The sequence below is a fragment of the Mustela nivalis genome, assembly GCF_964662115.1.
Source record: "Mustela nivalis genome assembly, chromosome: 19".
Classification (NCBI taxonomy): domain Eukaryota; kingdom Metazoa; phylum Chordata; class Mammalia; order Carnivora; family Mustelidae; genus Mustela; species Mustela nivalis.
The window spans coordinates 39,086,844-39,105,440 of NC_139038.1; the positions used below are offsets into that span (position 1 = coordinate 39,086,844).

At 59.3% G+C, this 18,597-nt stretch overlaps 1 protein-coding gene across 5 annotated transcripts in view; it reads left to right on the top strand.

Moving 5' to 3' along the window:
- AXIN1 (axin 1) overlaps positions 1-18,597 on the top strand; it is a 52,693-nt gene that overhangs the window by 20,320 nt on the left and 13,776 nt on the right. For all 5 annotated transcript variants that reach the window (XM_082713616.1, XM_082713612.1, XM_082713614.1 and 2 more), the window contains exons 3-4: positions 12,379-12,519; positions 15,303-15,399. In XM_082713616.1, coding sequence (XP_082569742.1) covers positions 12,379-12,519; positions 15,303-15,399 — 238 coding nt within the window. The remainder of the gene's footprint in view (positions 1-12,378; positions 12,520-15,302; positions 15,400-18,597) is intronic.

The following is an 18,597-nucleotide window of genomic DNA, read 5'->3' on the forward strand; positions in this document are numbered from 1 at the left end:
GATTTTAACCCCTGCCTAGAAGCTTTCCCACCTCGTCCTTCTTTGTCTGTATGCGAGGGACCCGGTGCCTGGACAGCATGGTTGTGGTCTGTACGGAGGGCTTTCTGTGTCATGTGCTGATCCTTGGCAAATGCCTTGAGTGCCGTTCCTGGAGACACTGCGGATCTTTATAAGGCTGCAAGGGGCCGTGGTCGTTCCACTGGCAGCTTGATCAAGGTCAGTGGCTGGGGAGTGGCGCTGAGGGGAATTTGGCCCTGAGGGCCATCGAGAACCAGGCTGCTTCTGCGCCCCTCTGGCGGTGGGGGCCAATGAGGGGCCGGCTGGCGGCCCCCGGCTTAGTCTGTGCCGGGCATGTTCACGGAACACACAGCCTCCCCTCTTACTGCTTGATTTTGAACACAAAGGGCCTTTGCTATGTTGCGCCGCTCAGACCCTCTGTCGGGCGGGGTGAGCCCACTGTGGAGATGAATGAGGTGCCGGCCGGAGTGTGTAACTGGGCATCCGTGTGTCCAGGTAGCAGGATGGCGGAGCGGGGAGTTCTCACCTGGAGCCTCCCTCTCCTCCCACCACTGGTTCCTCTGTGCGCCGTCGGGGGTGCATGTGCTCCCTGGTCTGTGTCCGCAGAAGGCTATCTGACCAGCCTCTGGCCGCACCTGCTCCCACCTCCTGTGCTGACCCCAGGGGTCTGTCATCTCTAGCTCACAATGGATGTGTATGTGGAAGCATGGAGGGGAGTCAGTGTAGACGCTGTTAACCTTGGCTGGTCGTAGAGGCTGGATTTCTGATTTTTGCATAGAGAACAGAATATAAAGTGGAAATTTTTATAGCTGACATTGGCCTGATTTCTGTCATTTCTGCTGTAAACTTGTTGACGTTTGGATGCAAGGAGAATTACTTGTTTTCCGAGAATAATACCTACGTGTGAGTGGGGGCCCCGTGGCCGGATGCGTCTCTGCTGCTGGAGAAGCACAGAAGCGGGTCTTCTCCGGGGCCGATGCTCTGCACTTCGTAAAGAGGTTCATTTGAAATGGGGAAACGTGCATCCCACCCTCTTCTGGCGCCTTTGTCTTGCTCGTTTCTTCATGGCGTTGTAGGCTCCATTAAGGAAGAAGACAGAACTCTCAGAGCGCTGCTTGGTGAGGAAGCCGGCCCCTCCTTCCTTCCTCCTCAGGGGTGGTCCTGGGAGTAACGCGGGGGGGCCAGGCAGAGCCCGCTGTGTGGCTTTGGGTGTGGGTGATGATCTCACTCGAGGGCGGTGGGGAAGATCTCTGGCTTGGTGGTCCCCATGCACCTCTGGGTCTGCACCGCATTCCCTCCCCGTGGGAAGGTGCAGGTGCAGGGAAGGTGCTGGTCTTTGCCTGCCGTGCAGTGCTGTACATGTGGGAGGAACCCGTATCAGTGCAGGAACTTGAGGCCCGGCCCAGGGGGGCCACAGCCGGGCATGTGGAGAAGCCAGCGATGGTGCCTGGAATGCACAGTGCCACCTGGCAGAGAGGGGACAGCCTGCCGATGAGAGCGGAGCCCGCACAGATGGCAGAGCAGACGTGCCCAGCGAGGGGAGCCAGACGCACAGGAGCACGTGGCTCGCTGTGTGCTGCCCTTTATATGGAATTCCCGCGGGCGACCTTGGGGGGAGGGGAGCACCCAGAGGACTTCTGCAGGGGCGCAGGGAAATGGGGTTGAGAGGCGCACTTGCTGTCTCGGTTGGCAGCGGTTTCGCGGGTGTGGGGGAGTCCCAGGAGTCATCCCGGTCTGTGCTTCAGGGACGCAGCGTGTGGAGCATTGTGCTTTGGTAACGCTCTTTCTAGACCGCAGTCTTCGTGCCTTCCGCTAAGGGAGCAAGACTCCTGGGACCAGAGAAGGGCATCCTTCCGCAGAGCCATGGCGGTGGGCTCCTGCGTCCGGCCACAGTCACTTGGGTCTCACTGAGGCCAAGGCTCTGCAGAGGGGCCGGGGCGTCGGGCGCTGCCTTGGGCAGGAGGTTGCTTGGTGATGTGTGGCTGGTGTTCTCGCCTAGCCTGGCTGGGGCTCCTCGGGTGCACATTGGCGGCAGCCCTGGCAGCATTTGAGTTCAGGATGCCCCTGCCCTTCGGTTTTGTGGAGGTGAAGAGAATGGCACTGACGGGTTGCTATGCTTTTAGTATAAATTACTACTTGTCTTGTCAAAATAGCTATCAGTCAAATGTATTTCATAGGCTAATGTGTTGTTTCGGATCCTGTGATGGCATGGGGTAGGATTCTAATGACATTACTTCCAGTGTTTTTGTTTCCTTTTAAAAATATTTTATTTATGGGCGCCTGGGTGGCTCAGTGGGTTAAGCCGCTGCCTTCGGCTCAGGTCATGATCTCAGGGTCCTGGGATTGAGTCCCGCATCGGGCTGTCTGCTCAGCAGGGAGCCTGCTTCCTCCTCTCTCTCTCTGCCTACTTGTAATCTCTCTCTGTCAAATAAATAAATAAAATCTTAAAAAAAAATTTATTTATTTATTTGTCAGAGAGCGAACGAGCGCGCAGGAGCCCGCAGAGGCAGAGAGAGAAGCAGGCTCCCTGAGGAGCACAGAGCCCGATGCGGGGCTCGATCCCAGGACCCCGAGATCATGACCCGAGCCGAAGGCAGCCGCTTAACCCACTGAGCCACCCAAGCCTGCTTCCAATGTTTGTTTGTTTTAATATTTTATTTATTTATTTGACAGAGAGATCATAAGTAGGCAGAGGGGGGGGGGATGCAGGCTCCCTGCTGAGCAGAGAGCCCGATGCGGGGCTCGATCCCAGGACCCTGAGATCATGACCTGAGCTGAAGGCAGAGGCCCAACTGAGCGAGCCACCCAGGCGTTCCTTATGGGTGTAGTTAGGGATGTTGTGGAATGGCTTAAAGCTTGACCTATTTCTAAATTGCTATTTTATTTTTATTTATTTGCTTTGTAAGTAAACTCTTTGCCCCAGTGTGGAGCTGGAACTCGTTACCCGGAGACGAAGAGTCGCACAGTCTCCCAAGTGAGCCAGGCAGGCACCCTGGGCTGGTCTTACTTTGCAGAAGTCACTTGAGCGTTTGTTCCTTCTGCTTAGTTCAGTTAGAATCAACTCATGTGGGGCATCTGGTTGGCTTAGTGGAGCCCCTCTTGTTCTTGGGGTCCTGAGTTTGAGCCCCCGGTTGGGCATAGAACTTTCTCAAGACAGATGAAAAGGTAAACAAAGTGAGCTTACAGTTCACCACCATGGTCTGGGGTTCACTCAGCAAAGCACGCGCACCTTTGCGGTTTGCAGAGCCCAGGCAGAGAGCCGCTTGCCCCGTGCGTATAGGGTGCAGACTGTTTCTGTAACTCTCTGTAGGACGTCACAGGGCGGCCCGGGACTGTTCAGGATAGGAAAGCGGCGTTCAGGATAGGAAAGCGGTGTTCAGCAGAGAGACGGAGCCTTGCGCAGGGAGAGAGGAGCACACAGGCTGGAGACAGCCGCGTTCTCAGAGGGGAGGAGCTGGCTGGGAGCATCATAACCGTCAGTCTGGGGACAGTCCAGTGTGGCCTGAGGTGACTGCAACTAACTCACTGTGGCCCAGGACCTGTGTGCATCTGTGCCGGGGACTGTCCTTGCTGCACGGCTGCCTGGAGGTGAGGGAGTGTGGTGAGTCGCCCGGGCCTCTCCAGGGGTGGCCTTGGTGTCCTATCTGTCCACGCTTGTTTCGGTGCCGTGTCCGAACCTCTCAGACTGCCCCCGGCGGAGCGCGCTGGGGAGGAGAGGGCCACGGCCTTGCTTCCTTGTGCTCCCATTGTTGGCTTCAGTCACGCTGCTGTGGTGTCCCGGGGCAGTGGTGTCCCGGGGCAGTGGCCCGAGGGTCTGGCCGCCCTGTGAGCTGCCTGGATGGAGGGACAGACGGAGAATCCTGGGACAGCGGCCGCTTCAGCGTGGTGGCCTCCCTGCGGTGCAACAGCGGTCGCGACTCCGGGGCCCACGGGGCAGCCCAGACGGCGGCGCTCTGGCTCGAGGGCAGGTCGGTCAGAGCTAGACACAGATCCCCAGCATCCGGGCCGCCGCCTCGGCCCTTCCTGCTCATCACCCATTTTGGCCATTCACAAGAGAGGACAGCATCCTTCTTGATCTTTCTAGAGAGAGTGAGCAGGGCACTCGCAGACACGCATGCGCAGGGAGGGATAGGGCGAGGGCAGGGGAGAATCTCCAGTGGAGGCCGGTGCTCGCAACCCTGGGATCATGCCCCGAGGTGAAACTTCAAGTCTGTCGCTTCACTGACGGAGGGCCTCCCAGCGCCCCCAGAGATGACTGCTCCGGGGTGGGAACCCTTTCCCTGAGTCCAGTGCCCGGCCTGCCCGCCGGGGCGGCCCGCTGTTCTTTGTCTCCCAGCTTCCGGGCCAGGCCCCCACCTCACCCCGTCCCCCCTTTTACTTCCATCTGAGAGGCCACATCCCCATCTCTCCAGACTCTGGAGACACTGTCTGCCCTGAGAGGCACAACTGAAGCCCTGGCTGTGGCCCCAGGGCGGAGGGCCTGGTTGGGCTCCGCTTCTCGAGTTCCTGATTTCCTCGTCCTCCCTCCCTCCTGCGCCTGTGTTTTCTTCAGTGGCTCCCAGTCCGAGTCCGGCCTCTCCTCCACGTGCTGGTGTCAGCAGCAGGGATGGCAGGGGCCCAGCGCGGGAGCCCGCATTCGCGGCTGTTCCTCTGTACCTGCATGTGGCAGGAGAGCCTGGTGCGGGGCAGGGCGCGGACCTCGCTCTGCTCTCGCGCACGCTTTCTCTCTTTCTCTCTCTCTCTCTCTCTTTCTCTGTCTCCGTCGGCTCTTCGTGGGTATCGTTCCTTCCCAGAGATTCCGTAACTCTGCGGTGTCTGACAGAAGTTTCATAGACGCAGAAGCAGAATCCAGACCCCCGGCTGTTTCCCATGTTGCTGCAGGAGTGCAGCCCCAACCTGCCCCCTCCATTGTGCTGGAGCCTCTGTCGCTGGTTTGGGAGGCACGGCCCCAGGAAGAATGAGGAGAGGGCGTGGGCCCAGCTGCCTGCGGAGGGACAGGCTGGCTGGGTGGTCGCTGCGCTCAGGCAGGCCTCTGGGTGTGAGCAGGGCACGTGGCGGAGGTGGCCAGCGCTGGCCACTGTTTGCACAGCGAGGTCTTCTGCTTTGTGAGGAAAGAGCCGTGGGAGAAGGTGCTCACAGCCCCTGCTCCTTCCCTACCTGATCCCTCCCCACTTGGTGCTTTGGGGGTCTCCCGACCAGCCCTCTGCTGAAGCAGCTGTGATGGCCGCCTACACGCCACACGGCAGGGGTGGGTGAGGTGTGCGAGGCCTGGGGGTGACAGGCTGGCCTTGGAGGGGTCACCGTGGAGGTGACAGGAATCTTGGGTGCATACATGTTCTCTGCACTTCTGTACAAACAAGCATGTCTTAGGATCAAAGATGCGTTCAAGAACTGACCAGGCTAAACATAGAGAGGGAAATTCAGGGAGCAAACTCCAGGGGGAGGATCTCTAACTCCGAGGTCAAATTTGGGGAAATTTGGGTTTCCTTTGTCAGCTCACAGGGCTGAGGCCCCACCTCCCAGCCCCAGACCAGGGCTGCTTCTGCACTGGGCCGGGTGCCCCAGAAGCAGGACTCAAAGCCAGAGTCCCCCTCGGAGGTGGGCCTCCAGCCGGCTGTGGGGGCTCTGGCGTCTGGCAGAAAGCGCTTCATCCAAACCCACGGCGACTCCTGTGGAAAACTCTGGAGCAGCGGCGGGTCCACAGTGACGGGTGGTCACGCACAGAGTGGGGCCCCTGGAAGCAGATGCCAGGGTTAGGCCTAGGCAGAACTGCAGACATGGGGGTGTCGGACAGCCTGTGGGACGTAAGCTCCGTCCTCCCGGGGACTCAGGGCTCACTGACGGGCTCTCCAGATGACAAGAGAGCGAGCGGCCATGTGGCGACTTTAAGCGGCCACACAGATCTTCTAGGGCTGTGGCATGGGAGGGTCCCTGCTGGCTGCCCAGCCCCCCAGCCCCGGGTCATCCCACGGCAGGCACTCTGCAGCGCAGCCACTGTGTCTGGAGGCTGCACTTGGAATCTACGGAGTCTGACTACGTTTAGATGGCGTGTGTGGCCAGTGGCCACCATCAGGCCCACAGCCCAGATACGAAATCCCACGGACAGCCTGAAGAGATGAGCCCATCAGAGGGGGAGCCAGGAGGAATCACCCGCAGGGCAGCAGGGAAGAACAGGAGGGGACGCCGACACCGTCACACAGACTCCGGAAGAAATGACCTTCGAAGAGCAGCCACTGGTCCCACAGTTTGCAGGGACAGACAGTCATGGCCCACGGGGTTCTGTGCACGCTCCCAGTGGGGACTCCCCACAACGGGGGAAGGCCTGACGTGCTCACGTGGTCACGCAGTGAATAAGAACCGCTCAGTACAGAGGCGACCACAGTCACATTTTGGGCTTCAGAACACGCCCACGCAAGGAGTTCGGTCCCGTGCTGTGAACACTTCATGGCCAGACACCAGTGAGCGCTGCCCCACTGCCTCGAGGCCCTAGAACCGCCTGCAAGGAGCGGGTGTGAGCTGACCTGAGGCTTTGCGTACACCTGGCACGGGGCCCGTGGCAGTGGCGCTCGAGTACTGATGCGCTGGTCTCCACCTCAGAGAAGCACTTGAGCCTGCAGCTGCCGGTGTTGATGGGGGGCTGAGCTTGTGGCATGTGTGTTGCTGAGCACAGTGCCAAGGTCAGGGTTAGGAAGTGCGGGTCGTGCACCAGAGGCTGGGTCATGGGGTCTGTGCCGGGTGCCGCTGAGGACACAACCAAGGAGACAGCTGGGATGGGGGGGTCAGAGCAGGGACATTTTCGGTGATTCATTCTATTTTTTTTTTTTGAGAGACAGAGATCACAAGTAGGCAGAGAGGCAGGCAGAGTGAGAGGAGGGAAGCAGGCTCCCCGCTGAGCAGAGAGCCCGATGTGGGGCTCGATCCCAGGACCCTGGGATCATGACCTGAGCCGAAGGCAGAGGCTTTAACCCACTGAGCCACCCAGGCACCCCAACGGTGATTCATTTTAGATGCAGGAATAAACAGACCAGAGGAAAGGGGGAGGCTGTGTGGCTTCCTTGACCCATTAGCCACGAGGCCCACCTGTCATCTGAGCTGACTAGGGACCTCCTGACTTGCTAGGAAAGGCAGTGTGGGGACATTGGTGTCTGTGCCCGACACTCCCTCCAGACCAACGTGAATGCGAGAGGCCAGGGGGGCCGGCTTGTCAGCCCCGCGTGCAGAGCTGCTGCGGGACAGACACCCAAGCGCTTTCCTGGAATGCTGAGTGCGCTTCCCAGTGAGCCGCGGGAGGCATCACCTCTGTGTCAGAGGAGCCGGGGCTGAAAGTGGACACCAATACAATAGATGCCTGAATTTCTGAGAAAAAATCACAAGACCGTCACTCAAGGACACTTGACTGAGGGGGTTGACAGGAGTGTCCTTGTGGGGCGAGGGCTCAGGTGCAGGCTATAAGCGGATGGGGGGGTCTGAGCGGTTCCCCCACCCCCGGGTGGGGGTCAGGTTAGGCCGCAGAGGGTTTCGAGGAGGCGAGAGGTCTCCCCTCAGGTGAGGGAGCAGGCGGATCTGGGCACACCTGCTGCTGACAGTTGCTAGAAAGGGTGAGAACTATTTTTCATTTTTATTTACTTTGTTTTTTTACAGAGAGGGAAGGGAGCAGGGAGGAGCAGAGGCGGGGACAGAACTTTCGACAAATCTGACGGAAGCAGGTGCTTGTGCGACTCCGCCAGGGCAGTGCCCAGGTCTTGATTTCGCTCCGGTGGGGATCTCAGGCTCCTGAGATCCAGCCACGTGTCAGGTGCTGTGCTCGCCGTGGGCTCTGCTTGTCCCTCTCCCTCCCTGCACTTGTACATGTGCCCTCTCCCTCTCTTTCAAATACATAAAATCTTGAAAAAACAAAAATAAAAAGGCGTGGCAAGCGAAGCCAGTGGGAAGGAGTGGCAGCCCCATTCAGGGAGAAGGGACCCAGGGAGCAAGGTGGAAAGTGCTGCCGGCGCTGGGCTCGGTGAGCCACAGGAGGATGGCGACACAGTTCTTTGTCCTCTGGGTTAGCAGCTGGTGTAGTGTCAGTGCCGGACTCCAGCTGCCCTTGTTCCATGGGTGTCCGGGCTCAGCGCAGGGAGGGAACCTCTGTGAGAGACGCCCCGGACCTGGGCGGCAGTGGTGGAGAGATCGCCATCCGCCGGCCCGGACCTGGTGGGGCAATGTGGACGCTGGTATCCGCCGCCTTCCGTGGCCCAGGCGGCATTCCCCAGCACCCTGGGGGACAGGACTCCCTTAGACCCTGCTCCCCGTTCCCTCAGAGACCCCGTGAGACCCCGTGCGGCGGGACCAGTCTCTTTCCCAGGCCCTGTCCTGTTCCCTCAGAGACCCCATGCCGTGCTGGGCCGGTCCAGCGGTGATTCCGTTTTGTTTCCGGAGCCGCCATCCTGGGTTCTGGGTCCATGGTGTGTCTGATGTCCCTTTCCTTCCACCAGCACGTGACGGTCTATAGAAGCCCGTGTCCAGCCCAGGGAGCACGACTCTGGAGCATGATGGTTGCGGGTGGCAGCCCAGCCACACCGGAGTGCGCTGTCCGGCGGTCCCCACGCAGGAGGGACGGGCAGTCACTGGAGACGGCATAGGCACCCATCAGGTCACTGGGGGGAGTGTCATGGCAGGAGCCTGGACTGATGTTGTTTTGGGGGCCGAGGCTTTTGCAGCGCCCTGCGGTGGGGTGTCCTCTCGTTCCTCCTGCCCTTGCGGTGTCCACGGGAGGAAAAGATGCCCAAGGACCTGCCACGTCGGGCCCCGCTGGTCATCTTCGTTGGCACCTCGGACGTGCAGGACAGGCTCTCTTGTTCGAGTCAAACAGGTCACCCGCTGGATGCACGGCCGCGACAGACGACAGCATCGGAGGGAAACTCCAGCTGCTTGTTCTCGAGGCCCTGGAAGACCAGCAGACAGGATCGGTGGGTCTAGTTCACCTGCTGAAGGAGCCTGGCGCCCCGCAGGCAGCCCAGGAGCGACTGTGCGGCCGGATGTGCTTCGGGCGGGTGGACGGCTGGTTCCCTGGAGCCTCCGTCCTGCAACCGTGGAGAGGATGCGCGCCCCGCCCCGTCCCGGCTTCCCCCAGCGCTGCGGCCTGCAGCAAAGCCCCACCTACGTCTCCCAGCCAAGGCACAGTTTTTCCATCTCGAAGGTTTGAAGGTGAAGCAAGGGCAGGAGCTCCTCCGCCTTCCTAGTCTTCCCTCTGGTCCGGCGTTCCCTTTGCTCAGCCACATGTCACCTGCGCCGGCCGCTCGCGTGCGCAGTCATTCGCTGTGTCCCGGAGGCGGCTTTGGAAGACCAAGAAACCCTCTCTTTCTTGCTTTTTGCCTTAAAGATGGATGTTCTGTCTTTCGAAGTTGTGTTTTTGTAAGTAACGTCTGTGGCCAGCGTGGACCGCGAACCCACCGCACCGCGGTCGAGAGACGTGTGGGCCACGCCGAGCAGCGCGGACCCGAGACGGACTCTCCATCCCGGGTCAGGGCTCACTGGACCCGTCCACGGACCTTCCCGCGGGCCGTGGTTCCGGACACCTAGGGCGAGGCAGAGTCCAGGGGCGCCGCAGCCGCGCTCCCCAGTGTGCTCTGTGGCCTGGGCCTTCCGTGCTGGCTGCTCTTTTCTCTTTAATTTGGAGGTTTTTTTCTCGTTCGACCAAATGGGTATTTATGGAAAGTTACCAAAATTCAATATTCTTTAAATGAAATGGAGAAACAGAAAAATAGTTTACTTAGCACTTAACCTAGTTAAGGAATTTCAGTAGTGGTTATTACGGTGACAGTATTGGTGGTTTTATTTTTTTAAGTGTAGACGAGGAATAGCAGTGCTCTATGAAAATAATATCTTATGACAGGAGGCGCCTGGCTGGCTCAGTGGGTATGTGCGACTCTTGCCCTCCGGGTTGCGAGTTCAAACCCTATGTTGGGCCTAGAGCCTCGTTTAAAAAATAAAGTGAAAATAAAAATAAAATTTCGTGGGGCGCCTGGGTGGCTCAGTGGGTTAAGCCGCTGCCTTCGGCTCAGGTCATGATCTCAGGGTCCTGGGATCGAGTCCCGCATCGGGCTCTCTGCTCAGCAGAGAGCCTGCTTCCTCCTCTCTCTCTCTCTGCCTGCCTCTCTGCCTACTTGTGATTTCTCTCTGTCAAATAAATAAATAAAATCTTTAAAAAAATAAAAATAAATAAAATTTCGTGACACTGCAGGCTCACATCGTTTTGTCTGCCTCCTGTCAGATGTCATCTAGGCGAGGTGTAAACAAACAGGACCAGGGACGGCTGTCCATATCCCCAACCCCTGCCGCGAGCCTCCGGTCAGACCCTGTTCTGAGAGCCTTTACCACCCTGCCTCCGCCGTCCCTTGGCTGGAACTGGTTCGTGGCCTCCACGGGAGCGTCAGTCTGCCGTGGGTGGGTCAGGAGGCCCAGTGTGCTGGAGGACAGTGACTGACCCCTTGCTGGCGCGTAAGGGATGTGGCCGTGTCACTGGCTTCCCTCCCTTGCTGGCTGGCATTCTGCTGGTTTCTGAGGCCTCAGGTGCTGCCCGTCCTGAGACCGTGTGTGCCCAGGCCCCCGGGAGAGTTGGCCCCACCTGGTCAGGCCTCTCCTCCAGCGACAGGGTGGCCTGGCCCAGCCCTGCACAGCCTGTGGGACGGGTGTTCAGGATACTGAGGTACCTGGTTTTCTCACTGTGTGTGTGATTAGGATTGGGGCTTCCAGAAAGTTCTGTCGATCTGCTGACCGTTGTCCATAGAGTTTCTGTCAGCTGAGAAGCAGTCTGGTCTCTCTCCTTCTGCACTGCAGGTGGCACGGGTTCGTCCCAGGTCCCCAGCACTCGGTACAGGCTGTTGTCCGTCCATGTGACAAACGCTTGGGTCCTATGTCAGAAGTGAGGCTGGGGCTCGAGGTGTATGAATCACTGAGCACTCGAGGTGTACACCCCGGCCTCCAGGAGGGCTCGGTGGGCCCTGTTGGGAGAACTGTGCTATCATGTGTCCCTTGGTCACTGTGTGAGGATGGTCTTTGGGGGAGGTGGCGTGGGAGCAGAGTCTAGACAGGAGGAGAGCGCAGCCTCCAGAAAAAGGCACGTGAAGGGAGGACCAAGATTGGCCTTGAGAATTACTCAGAATGAGGTGGATTATTCAGTATTTGGTGCTAACAACAGACTCTCCATTTTGATGGAAGGGAACAAGGTAGATCATCTACCCACTGTTTTAGGTAAAGTTCTAAATTAAAAAAAAAATTATTGGAGCATTTGGGGAAAAATAAAAGAATACAGTTTTAATCTTGGAATGAGGAAGGCCTGCCAACTGAGATACAAAAGAACCTATGAAGGAAAAGATTGGTAAGCCTGATTTTGTAGAAATGAGGACTGTCGTGTGACCAAAATTAGTCTAAACAAAGTTAGAAAAGTGACGTTTAGGGAGAAAGCGTATTTTACACATGTGCCTAGAAGTTAATAGTAAGAATGTTTTAAGGCTTGGGGCGCCTGGGTGGCTCAGAGGGTTGAGGCCTCTGCCTTCGGCTCAGGTCATGATCTCAGGGTCCTGAGATCGAGCCCCGCATCGGGCTCTCTGCTCAGCAGGGAGCCTGCTTCCCTTCCTCTCTCTCTGCCTGCCTCTCTGCCTACTTGTGATCTCTGTCTGTCAAATAAATAAATAAAATCTTTAAAAAAAAAAAAAAAAAGAATGTTTTAAGGCTGCAGTAGATTCTGGGAAACTCCTGAACATCCCAGTGGAGAGCGGACAAAAGGCATGAGCAGGTGACTGAGGGGGAACGGGATGTAAATGGTGCCGCCCTGTTGTCTCTCCGGGATGAGACTGAAACGCAGACTGAAACCTGGTGGCACATTTCAGCCAATCTGTGTGTGGTCCCAGTGCCCCGAAGGGGGAGGAAGGGACTAGAAGGCGGTGTGTTCCGTCCGGTGACAGCTCTTGGACTTGGGCACGAGAGTCCTGGCTGTCTCGACCTGCGGTGTCCTCGCGCTCTTGGGGGAAGCACGTGAGGTTGAGGACGCTGGTGACACTGCTGCCTCTGGAGTTAGGGTTTCCTCTGCAGCAAGTCAACTTGCAGAGCACACACGTCCCTCTGTAGTTAGATGGCTGCCTGCGTGCTCGCCTGGGCGCGTGCATAAGCACGCAGGAAGGATCTGGAAGATGCCTGGGGCTGAAGCGGTTGGTGTGGCAAGAGCAGCGGCCAGAGGCAGGATGGAGACCCCGGCCCTCTGTGCTGTGTCTTCGGGAGGGCTTGCGCGTGCGGTTCAGGAACCGGACGTCTTGGCGACTCTCGGGAGATGGGGGAGCACTGCGTGGTTTTCTGCCGCTGATGTTTGCTCCCTCTCCACAGGTGCGGGTCCTGGCGGGAGCCTGTCAACCCTTACTACGTCAGCTCCGGCCACGCTCTCGCCCCGGCCACCAGTGCCAACGACAGTGAGCAGCAGAGCCTGTCCAGCGACGCGGACAGCCTGTCCCTCACCGACAGCAGCGTGTGAGTCCCTCCTCCCGGTCACGTCCCGTGCGGTCCCCAGCGCAGTTTGTCTTCCTACAGAACATGTTCCCCCCCCACCCCCACCTCTGGTGCACAGACCGGTGGCGCTGCCAGCAGGATCACAAAACACCCTGAGTCTGTGGCCGCTGCTTCTCCCTGAGGCCACGGCTGCTGGGACCCTCGAGACCAGGAAAACCGGTGGGCACGGGGGGCTGAGCAGGGCCGGTGGTGGCACCCAGGGTGCTGGCTGTGCAGGGTGCCTCCCCGTCAGTTCTTTCTGTCGCTCTTCCACATTGCGTGCCCATGCAGACTACGTGGGAACTGGGACGATGGGAGCCGGACTGGTGCTGCTGGGTCTGTGCTGGCCCCGGTGCCCAGAGGACTGGAATAGTGGTGGGGGCCGCGGGTGTCCTAGAGGCCTCGGCGACTGTCTGGAGCCACCTGGAGCCTCCAGTCCCTCATTGGTCGCAAAGGACCTTATTCTTCCATTGTTTTCTTCAGGGAAGCCTTCCCTTTGTGGAAAAGAACTTATTTTCTGACACTCTGCTTTGGTTTTTGGCAAGTGGCTTTTTGGGACCCAAATGCACATCAGAAGTCCAATGGTATAAAACTCTCTGTGGTCATATCAGGGTGTGGCCTGGCCAGCCTGCCAAGGTCATTTGGGGTCATGGCTGCCCACGAACGTCAGATTTACCCCACTTCAGTCACCTGTCTCTGACAGGATGTCCCTGGCCAGGGCCCGGGCTGGCAACCGGACCCCTGGCACTCTCCACCATCATCAGGGCCGGAGGAAAGCCTTTGGCGGGACAGCAAGCAGGTGTGAAGTATCCCCGCACCCTGACCCCGGGACCACAGGGACAGGAGCAGCCAATGTCAACTGGCCGTCGGGGTGTCCGTCCCCAGCCAGCTTCTTTTTTCACGTGAAAGAGTAGGGCCCCTAAACCTGTCTTTCTGCAGGAAACCTGTCTGAACACCGTGGCCTCACTTCGGTAGCTGTCCCCTAGCGTGTGCTCTTCTTGGCCTGTGTCTGCATGTTCTCCCCACGCGGCCCAGGGGTGTGCAGGCCTGGCCAGCTTGCACCACTGCTGGGCCACACCAGCTAGCCCTGTGTCACGTCTGGAACCCCTTCTCTTCTCTTTGGGGACGACGTGGTGGTGACATCACGAGATGGGTTTGTCCTGATCATTTCATTCTCTCAGATGAAGCGTTGACGTGTGTTTAGCAGCGTCCTGCTGGAGCGGACCATGGTTTTGGCTCTTGCTCTGACCCCTACAAGCGGTGACAGCTTGGGAGCGGGCCTCTGTAGCAGCTGGTTCTCTCCTCCCTGAAATGGGTGCTACAGTGAAAATCGATTGGCCAGCATGCGTTTTCTTGAAAAGTCTCATAATTCTAAGAAAGGACTTCCATTTGTTAAAGGAAAGAACTTAAGCTTTTGAAATATTTTTTTTTCCTGATAGTCTCTTCACCTTGGCTTACACCAAGACCCAGAAGTGTAGGGACAGTCTGTTTGGAATACAAGATATCTCAATCTGCACCAGAGGCAAAAGTTGGGGTGTTTGTGCCGTCCAGATTCTGGCCCCTGGGGCAGCTACCCTAGCCTATCAGCCGCCCAGTGTGAGCAATGTCCTGGCTGACTTCAGACATGGGCGTCCAGGGACAGCGTCTGACCGCAGAGTCGTGTGGGATTGAGTGCCCATCAGAACGTAGGAGAAGCAAGGAGTCGGGTGGTTCAGGAAACCCGAACGACCCCGTGGGGGCATGTCAGGATGTTTTGGGTGCGTGTGACTCCCCTGTTCCTTGACACCCGAGCCCGTAAGTGCCCCTGCCGGGCTGCTGAGGTAACCACACAGCACACCCTGCCAGGGCCCTGACAGCCTGGGAAACTGAGGCAGGCAAGAGAAACACTGTCCCAGCCTCCTCCTCCCTTGCTCCAAACCATAGTGCAGGCTCTGCAGCTAGATGAAGGCTCAGAGGCAGAGCATCAGGAGAGGCAAGTGTGGCCTCCCTGCCTGCCGAGGAAGCCGCTGAGCTAGGGGCTGTGGGGCTGCCCAGGACCAGGGTTAGGACACACTGGGCACCCTGTGCTGGCCCCGTGGGACAACTGCACGACACCTGCTAAAGTGAGATCAGCATGGGGGCTGCATGTACATGCCCTCAAGTCAGGGCAGCAGGGCTCAGACACGCCCTGGGGCCCCAGCGCCCAACCCTTGGGCCGTGCTTGGGAAGGAGGTGGGAGCCTTGGGAAGGAGGAGGAGGCTCTCGACGCAGGCCAGGGTCCTCCGACAGCTGGACGGTCTAAAGACTCCTGCCTTCCAGCCATCAGGGTCCTTCAGTGAGGAGACAGGGAGCAGAGAAGCTGTCCTCTGTGGGCTCGCGCTCTGCCTGGCATCGTCACATGCTCTGGGCTCCTGTTAGCCACTCTGCCTCTCAGGGCAGCGGGTTGGCTGGCTGCTTGCTGCCTGCTTGCTTTCTTCTTTCTTTCTTTCTTTTAAAGATTTTATTTCTTCATCTGACAGCGTACAGCAGGGAGCAGAGGGCGAGGGGGCCGCAGGCCGCCATCGAGCTGGGAGCCCGACCCGGGGCTCATTCAGGGTCCCGGATCGTGACCTGAGCCGAAGGCAGATGCTTCATCAACATGGCCCCCCTCGGCGCCCCGAATAAATAGACCTTTACAAGCATGGAGAGACCGTGCTGAGCTGTGCAGCCACGCCGCAGGGAACGCCAGCGGGATGGTGTCGCTGCGCTGTCCCGTGTGTTCACGCGAGGCTCTCTCCCGTGCACAGGGATGGCGTCCCGCCGTACAGGATCCGCAGGCAGCACCGCCGGGAGATGCAGGAGAGCGTCCAGGTCAACGGGCGGGTGCCTCTACCTCACATCCCCGTAAGTTCGCTGCCCAGCCGTCCCCTCCCCGTCAGTGAGGTCGCGGCTCACCCGTCTTCCTGGACTGTGCCGGTCCCTTCTCCCCACTCTGCCTGGCCGTTGGGGCACTGGGCGGTGGGAGCGGCCCTTGCCTGGCGTCCTAGGAGCTCAGCTCACCTCCAGGCCCAGCACGTCGTCCCGTGCGGTCCCACCCGGCAGGCTGGAGAGGGCATCGGGGCGGCTTGTAGGTCCAGCCAGCACCATCCTTGCCGAGGGGCAGGGAGCGCCTGACAGAGCACCGGAGCCACCAGGCAGCCTTTGCCCTTCCTGGAGAGTGAGGCACTTCTCCTCTACGTGGGACAGCGGCTCTGACCTGTGACTGGCTTGATACCGGGCCTGGCCCCTCGTGGGCCTCTTGAGTGCAGCGTGGTGACACTTAGCGACCCCCGTCCCAAGTCACGGTGAACACTTTCTGTGGCAGCTGCCCCTGCGTCCCCTCTTAGGGTGCAGACGGTAAGGTGGCTGGGTGCCCTGTGGGCGCTGCAGGCCCGGCGTTCTGTCCCCACCAGCAGAGCTCCCACATGGGTGAGGGGAGGGGAGCTCCCCTCACTCTGGCCCACTGGGTGAGCCGCAGGGACTTCCCGGGGAAGAGGAGGGAAGCTTTGCGGCGGCCTCCAGCCCCAGGGACGTCTGCGAGCACCTGTCGGCAGCTCCCGTGCAGGGTCCATGCATACCTGTCCACAGTCAGGGTTCCTCGGTTGGGGTCTCTTCAGTTTCACACGAGAAGAGTGACAGTTGATGGTTGAGAGGAAGGGAGGTGGGTGCGTTCTTGCTTCCGAGGCAAGGGCGGGCCAGCGCTTGTCACCTCCCAGCCCACCCTTGGCATGGCCGATTTGGTCTCAACCAGGGACAGACCGGGTCTTCTTGGGGAGGAGAGGGAGATGCCACGGCCTGTGCGCGGCTGCGGGCGCCTCTCTGGGCTCCCTCCCAGGGAGCAGGTCCCACCTGTGTGTCTCAGCTCTGCTCCGCGGATACTGGAACTCGGAACCGGGTCTGGGCAGGGAAGCAGGAGGGGTTACCCACGTCCTCAAAGGGAAGGGAGTAAGAGGACACAGGGCCAGGGGAGGCGCTGCCCTGTCCTCAGGGCCCAGCTGGAGCGTCTGGCATCATGGTGGTGCAAGCGGACAAGGGCCCTGTGCTGGGGGCCAGGGCCCTGACGAGTATTTGCTCTCGGTGGGAAGAAGCCGCTTCTGTGATGGGACTGATGGACACTGCCTGTGCGGACGGTGAGGAGGACCTCGCTTCCCCCAGGGGCCTCGTGCTGGGATGGCCCCAGGACACAGCGCATGTTGAGGGCCACCATGCACGAGAGCTTCAGATTTCTGGACATCACAGGGTCCCAAACGCCCAGGGGAGACAGGCGCAGAGAAGCAGCCCAGCCGAGCACTGCGGGTCGCAGTGGGGAGGAGGAGAAGTAGCGTGGGGCCCACGTGGCCTTGGGGGTCTGGGGTGCCTGTGGGAGAAGGCCCCTGCGGGGGACACCTGCCGTCAGGTTCCTGGCAGCAGCACGTCCAGCGGGCGCTCAGGAGTAGCTCTCGCGTCGCTCCTGCGGTGTCCACAGCGGCTCCTCTCACGTGTTCCCGCCCTCGAGGTTGATGTATTTCAGAGAGGGGTGGTGGGTTGCATGTGTGGACCCTCACCAACAGCCTGTGCGACAGGGCCTCGACCCCAGACCCCAGGACCTGAGCAAACGGCAGATGCTTAACGGACTGAGCACCCTGGCCCCCCTCAAAATGAACAATTTTTAGCTCAACAAATTAAACAGAGTATTCGACAAAACCAGGAGAGAAAGTGGGTGAGCTGGATACAGACCTGGAACAACTTCTCAGAACGAGGCACGGAGAGAATCTGGAAGGGTCAAGAGCGAGAGGTGTCCTTCGGGGAAAGCTCCAGCGTCGGAAGTGAGGAGCCTCTGTGTTCTGGAAGGCCTGGCCAAGCCAGCGCGAAGATAGAGCTGAGACAGTACGTGGCGTGGCAGCGAGACTTGCCGTGTGGTGTGGATGGTGCAGTGGCCTCACAGCCTTCCTTCCTCAGTCGCCCAACCCCTGTGGGGTGGCTGACAACGATAGTGTGGGCCTTGCCCTCAGTGACCCCATCGGGGAAAGTAGGAGGTCCTCTGTGTTCCTGAGAGAAGCGGGTGACCTCTGAGTGCCGATTGTCTTTCCAGGGAAGATTCTGTGAGCCCCGGTGTCCACGCTATTGACCCACTCACGGGAGCAAACGTGGCTGAAGCGGACGGGGCCCGGCCAGGCGGTCATTGCACACGGGGGCCACATGTCAGCAGCCTCCTCACCTGCCGGGGCTTTGTTTCTGGTCCCATGCAAGGGCCAGCTCCTGACTCTGTAGGGGCCTTATCTGCTGCGTGGGGAGTTCTTGGCCTCGGGGTCCCCGGCTGCCATGGCTTGTTTGGGCCTAGGCAGGGGCCTGGCCGGGGTGCAGTTGGGCAGGACTCCAGCCCTGCTTGGGGGAGCTGGTCTTGCAGTGGGCATTGCACATGGGAGCCGTGGAGGCGGCTTGGAGTCCCGCCCGGCCCCGTGGGCTTAGGGCAGACAGCAGCATGTTTGGTGACAGAGGTTCGGCGTTCCAGGAGTAGAGTGGCCTGTACCTTGTGGACTTCGTGGACGCCTGTGGAAGCTGATCTGGATACGCCTCGTCCGCTGGAGTCGGGAAGCCAGGAGGGGCAGCTCTCCGCAATCCCAGCATCAGGAATGGTCTGTGCAGACGCCCAGGAGCCGCGGCTGAGGGAAGGGCCCTCAGTTACCCAGAGGATTGTGCCTGCATCTCCCACTCCATCGGCCAGCCCCACACCTCAGCCAAGGAGAAGCCGCCGTCGCCGGCCCGCTTGCTTCTGTCCCGCAGACTTCTGTGCCCCGCAGACCCCCACTGCCTCTCCCTTCTCGGTAAAATAACCTTATCCTTTGCTCGTGGGAGTCGTCGACCGCTTTGCCGTAGACTGCTTGTCCTCGGTTGCCGTTCTTCGCTTTTCTGCACAAAACCATTCTTCCTGGTAAAATAGCTAACTTTTATTTGTGGGGTAACATTTCTTTTTTTTTCTTTTTAAAGATTCTATTTATTCATTTGACAGAGAGAGCACAAGTAGGCAGAGAGGCAGGCAGAGAGAGGGAAGCAGGCTCCCTGCTGAGCAGATAGCCCGATGCG